This window comes from Tupaia chinensis, unplaced genomic scaffold, assembly GCF_000334495.1.
Source record: "Tupaia chinensis unplaced genomic scaffold, TupChi_1.0 Scaffold000093_1, whole genome shotgun sequence".
Lineage (NCBI taxonomy): Eukaryota > Metazoa > Chordata > Mammalia > Scandentia > Tupaiidae > Tupaia > Tupaia belangeri.
This window is the reverse complement of record NW_006159555.1, coordinates 4,203,321-4,211,266: the sequence shown is the minus strand read 5'-3', so window position 1 is coordinate 4,211,266 and position 7,946 is coordinate 4,203,321. Positions and strand designations below refer to the sequence as shown.

Sequence of the window (7,946 nt, the reverse complement as noted above, 5' to 3'; positions counted from 1 at the left end):
AAGGTGGGACATAGCAGAGGGTGGGGGATGGGGAATCAGGGATGGCAAGACAAAGGGTAAGGTATGCAGGACGTAAGAATTGGAAAATTATTTGCTGAGAACATATATGTGGATGTACTTGATTGAGACAATGCACAGTGTATTTTGGATGGAAAATTCATTTGTGTGTTGTGATGGTGTAAAGTGAATTAATAAATAAATAAATAAATAAATAAAAACTTTAAGTCACTCTAAGTTCTAATTTCATATGTAAACATTTTAAATTTTTTCATTGCTTATAAACCATATAATCAATTGAAAATGAGTCATATAAACTACATATACAGTGTATTAAATGTGATTAAAAATCTGAATTATAATAAGACTGCTAGCATTTACCTTTTTCTTTTCTTCACCTGATGATTTTAAAGCTGGCAAATCATTATATGTTTCCAGATCAGTTGTCATTTGTTTAATTTTGCTTTTAAGAGAATGTTGTTCCTCTGTCATCTTACTTTCCAGAAGCTCCATTTTTTGCAGATCCAATTGTAGACGTTGACTGTCTGAAGCAGAAATGTAAGGCCATAATTAACTCAAACTTTATTCCTTTCACATAAGAAAATGCAACAATTAAAACTCATTTTCATAACAGAACCTACAGAAGAAATATATGTCCAGGCCTAACCATGGTAGCAGAGCAGTAGTATAACACTCTACAATCCTGGAAGTAATCTGGAAGGTCTGGGCTCAGTTACTGGGTTGAACTGTATATGCAGGGTATACGTGTCTGTGATCCTGGCTGACTATGAAAAGGTGGGAGACTCCATGAGGATGCTTATTTCTCTTTCTCTCATGAAATAAACTTAAACCCCCCACTCACCAAAAAAAATCCACCTTGGGACCAGCAGTTGGCATAATGGCAATGTCGCTGGACTCCCATGTAGTTGACTGTGGTTTGTCCCAGACCCGGTGGCTTCAACTCACGCCTGGTGCATGTGCCCAAGAACCCAAGAGGAAAATGGAGGAGAAGGGACTGCGGTGTGGCCATCCCCCGTGGAGGGTGATTTCTCATTTTCTGTCTTTCTGTCTCTCTCTGTCTTTCTGATGAACACACATGCCCTACAGCAAAAACCAAAACCTCTCAAAAAAAAAAAATTCCAATAAATATATGTAACCTTGCTGGAACCAGTGAGGCCGTATTAAAAAACAAACAAACGAAAATGCAAACAAAAACCCCTCATTTCTCAGTAAACAATATAAGCTGATAAATATTAGCTACACCTGTTTCCATGCTACCATAAAGTTAAAGTACATACATAGGAGTTTTTCTTACTTAATAATAAAACTTATTAGGAGATAATGATCCATTGTTTCTAATAAGGGCATGACATGTATAATTATGCAGGGAAAAAAGCTAAAGTATTATACACATACACATTAACAATAAACTGGACAACTATTTAAAATAGTACAGGATGTCATAAGAACATGTGGCAGGGGTCAGAAGTAGTGCTCTCTGAAGATATGCTTTAAGTAGTGGCCTTATTAGTATCAGGAATCAGCTAAGCACAGGAGACGATAACTACTGTTTCAGAGAACGATGAACATATGCAAAGGCTAGAGGTAAGAAAACACAGTAACACTTAGCAAATAAGAGAAGTTCAGTATATTGAATATTGCTTTAAGAGGTTTTTGCTATAGGGCACGTGCGCTCACTAGAAAGACAGAAACAGACAGAAAGCAAGAAATCACCCCCAGGAGGGATGGCCACACTGCAATCCCTTCTCCATTCTCCTCTCAGGATCTTGGGCACGCACGCACACACACCTGGTGTTAATTTAAGCCACCGAGTCTGGGACTTGAACTGTGGTCGACTACATGGGAGTTTAGCAACATAGCCATTACACTAACTGCTGGTCTCCAGTATACTGAATATTAACCAGTATTTAGTATTCATATTAAATGACTATAAAGAGTTAAAAAAATGCTCTGAAAGTCATTGATTTAAGAAAAGAGATCGTTATCCAGCTAAAAATGTTTAAGTTGGCATAATTAAATGATGGTTTTCTTTTATCCCTTTGAGTTTTTCAATCTTTAAAAAAAAGAATTATTATTTAATTTTATTTATTATTTTAAAATGTTATAGCAGAGAGAGAGAGAGAGAGAGAGATAGGGAAAGTAAGAAAGCAAGCCATCAGGTCTAGAACTTGAATTGCAGTTAGCCACATCAGAGTCCAGTGCCTTAACCACTATGCTACCTGTTGGGCCCACCTTTTTTTTTTTTTTTTTTTTTGAGAGGTTTTTGCTATAGGGCACATGCACTCACCAGAAAGAAAGAGAGAGACAGAGAGACAGAAGTGAGAAATCACCTTCCAGGGGTGATGACCACACTGCAATCCCTTCTCCATTCTCCTCTTGGGATCTTGGGCACACGCACACATGCGCCTGGTATGAGTTCAAGCCACCAGGTCCGGGACTCGAACTGCGGTCAAGTCTAGCAACGGAAGGGAATCCAGCAGTGTAGCCATTACGCCATCTGCTGGTCCCGGTCCCACCTTTTAAGTTTTAAAACTCAACTATACTGACACATGATACTAAATATCTGTGTGTATGTGTTTGTATCAGGATATAAATGTTGCAAAGAGTTTTATCAATATTTTGTTGGATTCATATCAGTATCTTCCATTTCAAGGGTTGGAAATAGTTATAGTAAGAATCAAAATGTTGAACATGTCACCAAGGCTTTTGTTTTAATGCTCTAAATAGGAAATATGCTTAGGTTGTGGTTATTTTTATTGTTTGGAGTAAGCAGCTGTAAAAATCTAACTGCAAATTTAATTTAAATATACACTAGGAAAATACATATAAGAACTATACAAACTGATTTTTCTAAAGAAAAGAAGAAAATGGTTGGTATTAGGTAAAGTTTATCTTCCTTTCACAACAGGTCCTCATGAAAAGCTAAAAGTTTCTCCAAGGGAAGAGACAGGAAGAGGATGCAGTCCAGTTCCTTCTGATATGCTATGAAGTTACAAAGTTTACCAAGCAGTGTGTACATATGAGCAAAATCTTAGAAGGAACCACTTTGACCTGGGGAAGTGTTTCTGAAATATTCTGCCATCAGCACATTTGTTTACTCTCTGTAGTTTCCTTTCCAAAAATATAAATAAAAACTATTGCTGACAGATTCCTTACCTCTTTACCCATGGAGTACACCAGTGTTTCTCAACATTTTTTTTCCTTTAATTATTGGCATCCTAAGAACCCTTTGTATCCTTTTCCCCCTATGGCCTTCTTTCCCTGAAATTGTCATATCACAGATGTACTGTGTACCTATTTACCTACAGTAACTTTTGGAGGGTCTCTTACTGGCTAGTGCATGTGTCCTCTGCCAAATTCAAACAAACAAAGCAACAACAAAGAACATCCATAGATAGATTTCACTATTTCACAAACCAAAGATTCAATGCATTTTTACATGATTTTATTATAGGCTTCTTCGGTTCAACTTTATACTTTTACTTCTAATCTCTACCAGCATCATCTCAAAGACAGCCACTATCCATATGTAGTTTCTGAGCACTTGAAATGTGTCAAGTACATGGCCATCCAAAAGAGTGGTAGCTAAGGTAGCTGAATCCCACATGGCCAACTATGAGTTCAAGTCCTAGATGGGGCATATGTGCAAGTGCGCTCAAAATCCAAAGAGGAGACTAGAGGAGAAGGAACTACAGCATGGCCATGACTCCAGATGATGCTTTCTCACTTTTCCTTTCTCCCTCTCTCTGCCTGTCTCACTCCAGTGAGCTCGCTCACCTTATAGCAATTTAAAAGTAAGAAAATGTGTCTAGTCTAAATTGAAATGCTCTAAGTATAATATATCTCATTTGTCATTTTTATAGATTTACATTGAAATGATAAATATTGACATATTTAGTTAAACAAAAATATATTATTAAAATTCACCACTGTACTTTTTTAACATGGCTACTAGAAAATTTTAATTATGTATGTGCAGTGCATTCTATTCCTCTTGGACAAGTGCTGCTGTAGTTACATGCTAGTAAGAGTGGCCAGAGTAATTAAAATTAAACATCACCTCCTCCAGAAATTTTTCCTAGCTGTCCAAAACTGGGCTGAATTTATGCCCTATGAATTTCTAGTGCTCCTTAATGCTTATTTCTATTACAGCATTATCTCACGGTATTATAATTATCATTCCGCGAGGCTGAAAGTTCCTTCAGGAAGCAGACTGAAATTTTTTTCAAACCTCTGTATAATCATAAAGATTCTCTCTTGAACCATACGCTAGCCAGTTTCTTCTGATTGCCTTAACGAGGCCTCAATCTGGGCCGATAAAAAGTCCAGACTTGGGACCAGCAGATGGTGTAATGGTTATGTTGCTGGACTCTCACGTAGTCGACCACGGTTAGAGTCCTGGCCCTGGCAACTTAAAATTCACATCAGGCGCATGTGCATGCATGCCCAAAATCCCAAGAGGAGAAAGGATTGTCACATGGCAATCCCCCCTGGGGGATGATTTCTCGCTGTCTTTCTCTCCAACAAGTACACATGCCCTATCGCAAAAATCTCTCTTAAAAAAAAAAAAAAAATGTGCAGACTTTCGGGCCAGCCTGTTGCAGGTGGTCAAAATGCTGGATCCCATGTGGTCAACTGCCCAGTGCGAATCTTAGACCCAGAGGATTGAGATATTTGCCAGGCGTGTGTGCCATGTGTGCCCAAAATCCCAAAAGGAGGGAGAAATGGAAGAAAAGGGATTAAAACAAGACTATTTTTGGTGGGGGGTTGGGGGTGCTTCCTCACTGTCTCTATCTCTGGTGAGCACACGTGCCCTCTGTCAAAACAGAAAGAAAAAAAAAAATCTCTAGATACAAATTATTTCATCCCAACTATATGAAAAGAGTCAAACGCTAAGATAGGTTTTTAACAGCTTAAAGATGCATCCCTAGGATGAGTCTAGTGCTCCTTAAAAGTGTCTGCCTGAAAAAGCTCAAGGCTGCCAAAGAAATTTGCTGTTTATTCTAGCGAACACCTGACTACAGGACCCTGACCACCTTTTCTTAGAGTATGTACTTAAAAGGGTTTACAATTGTGAATCTGTCCTCTGACTGTTCAATATGTATATAAATCCTCTAAAACTCAGGGCTATGTTTCTCAAGGACCTGACAGCTGTTTCTTTAAAATGTAATCACCAGAGAGGTCAGGGCCTCAGTCTCCCAGTCTTTGTAGAAAAACAGAATCCCAACTATGATAACTGCCAAAGTAACAGACACAACTGGCTAATCAGTGTTTACACTGACCAGCCTTTTGTAATGTTTTAGTTTCTTTACTGAGCCCTGTCTTACCACTCTCCTTACTCCTCTGTTCTTCCTTTAAAATTCCCAGTTACCTCTATATAATCAAAGTTTAGTTCAGTCCATACTGGCCCCTCTTTTCCAGTGTAATACTGTATCACTAATTAAAGCCTGTCCTTACCACTTTAGCATTGGCATTGTTTAATCTTCTCAATAATATCCAGGATATAGAACAGGCATGGAGCAAATACTCAATAAATACTGTTAAATGAATGCAAATATACTAATATAATATTATTAAATTTATGAGAAAAAGTCACACCAAATTCTGAAACTATAAATCACTGGGGCAATAGGCAACCATAAATTACATCTTTAGTCAATGAGGCTTTCAAAAGAAATCAAAGAGAGTAACAATAAAATTTTAAGGTTCTAATTTGTTACCTAATATTAAAATCTAGGTCATTTTCTCACCTGATGTCAAATTCCTAGCTGTACTCTGTGATTTCTGCATTTCAGTAGATTTAAAATTGAGGTCATCCTGCATCATCTTTAGCTCTTGATTGGTGATAGAGGATATCTGTTTCATACGATTTATATTCTGTATTTGCATAGAAATAAAAGAAAAAAATTCCATGGATTTAACTCTCCTATAAAACTCTTGAAAACGCTCCAATAAATCCCTTTATTTGCAATACAAATTACGGTATAAAAATATATTAACATTTTCCAATATAATGTCTAGGTTTTGAAATTATCTGTGCAAATGTTATTCATATGGTTCAGATGGGGCTTAACTATAAAATAAAATCATGGGGGCACGGTGGCCCCCACCCTATAGCAAAAAATAAAATAAAATCTCAGTACTCTGAATAAGTACCTCACTTACTGCTGAATATTGATATTATACTGATTTCCTGTCCCCTAATACCCTAAGTAGCTGACATTTTGTTAGAAAGATACAAATAGCTCAAAGAAAGAAAATAGCAAGCAAGAGAATTTAAAGGAAACAGTTTAGATGAGCAGACATAATAGTGAGCAATTCTTTTTTGAGTTGTATTTGGAAAGTTAATCACAGTAAAAATAATGAGTATACCACGACAGGCACATGGTACTTACACGACTACAGTGCTCCAAAAGTGCAACAATGTTGGCTTCTATCTGTGTCTTCCGTTCCAGTTCCTGATTCTTCGTTTCCTCAAAAGTCTCAATAAAAGCTGCCGATTGGAAAACATGATAAGAGAAGCTGCTGTTGACATAGCTAACATTACATAAACTCTGATTTGTAAATCTTAAGAGTAATTTTTAGAAATTTAAAACAAATACAGATTTTAAAGTACCGTTGTTCAATTTGTTTTTAACCCAATGATAATTATTCCTTAACATTTCTACATGCTTTCCAACTACACTTGATCACAGCTAAAGGCTGAGAAACACATACTTTCAAACTTTTAAAGTCTATCTGTATGAACTTGAAATGAGAAACTAGAATGTTTTAAGTATAGGCTCCAGAGAAACGGCTAATAAGATGGAGATCAGGAAAAACTCTGTTTTTATATGATACCTCCTTGACATATGTACAATTACTAACACTAGTGGCCACTAACTTTGTTTCTGAAAAATAACATTACTAAATGCCTATTTATCTGAAAAATGAGCATTTTACTTGTAACGCTGGGTTAATCTCATATTTAATAATGTATTCAGGTTATAAATAAATATTTAGGAAATCATCTTTTTAATTGTCTAATATAGAACCAGTACAAAATTTGCTCTTATTTATGTTCTTCAAGTATTTTTATGGGACTTCAAAAATAAATACTTACGGGCTGTTGCACAGTGCTATCTATGCATTGGCTGCTGATTCTCAAAAGGTGAACTGTGGTTTCAACTGCAGCCTTGGCAGATTGGAAAATAGGCCAGGTGCATGTGCATGTGTGCCTAAAATCCTGACAGGAAGAAGTAGAGGCAAAGAAACTACAGTGTGACCATGCCCTGTTGGGAGGGTATGTTCTCTCTCTAGCAAGCACACAGCTCATGAAAATATAAATAAATAAATAAAAATGATAATTTTTGACTAAAAATACTTTTATCAGTAACATAAAACAAATATCAATATGGCTTATTTTCTGTAATGGATTCCATTGTTTCGCAATAGGGAATATGTGCTTGCTAAAGAGAGACAGAGGAGGAGAGAGAGAGAAACAGAGAAAATGAGAAATCACCCCCTGAGGAAAGGTCACACCACAGTCCCTTAACTTCTACTCTCCTCAGGATTTTGAGTTCACATGCACATGTGTCAGCATGTTTTTCAAGCTGCTTTGTCTGGTACTCAAACAGCACAGTTGGCCATGTGGAATCTAGCCACTTTAACCACCATGCCATGCCGCCTGCTGGCCCCAAATGTATTTTTTAATTTAAATAGTATTCAAGAAAAATGCTTTTATTTGAATAAATAGCAGATTACCACAACATGTTTTAAAGAATTGAATTTTCTTAAATGTCCTGCCTCACCATCTAAATACAGGTCTTAGCTATGAATATACTGCTTCTGTAATCCAATGATTACATATTAAGTGGTTTATCAGATTCTTACACATACAGAGGCATAAATAAACATTATGTTTCAGATGTTATTTTATTGGGGGAAAA

The 7,946-nt window shown here is 36.7% G+C and overlaps 1 protein-coding gene across 4 annotated transcripts in view; it reads right to left on the bottom strand.

Annotated features, from left to right (window-relative positions):
- IFT74 (intraflagellar transport 74) overlaps window positions 1-7,946 on the bottom strand; it is a 98,756-nt gene that overhangs the window by 7,409 nt on the left and 83,401 nt on the right. For all 4 annotated transcript variants that reach the window (XM_006143077.3, XM_006143076.3, XM_006143079.3 and 1 more), the window contains exons 15-17: window positions 6,414-6,511; window positions 5,769-5,895; window positions 379-542 (exon numbers count right to left, since the gene is read on the bottom strand). In XM_006143077.3, the coding sequence (XP_006143139.1) occupies window positions 379-542; window positions 5,769-5,895; window positions 6,414-6,511 (389 nt within the window). The remainder of the gene's footprint in view (window positions 1-378; window positions 543-5,768; window positions 5,896-6,413; window positions 6,512-7,946) is intronic.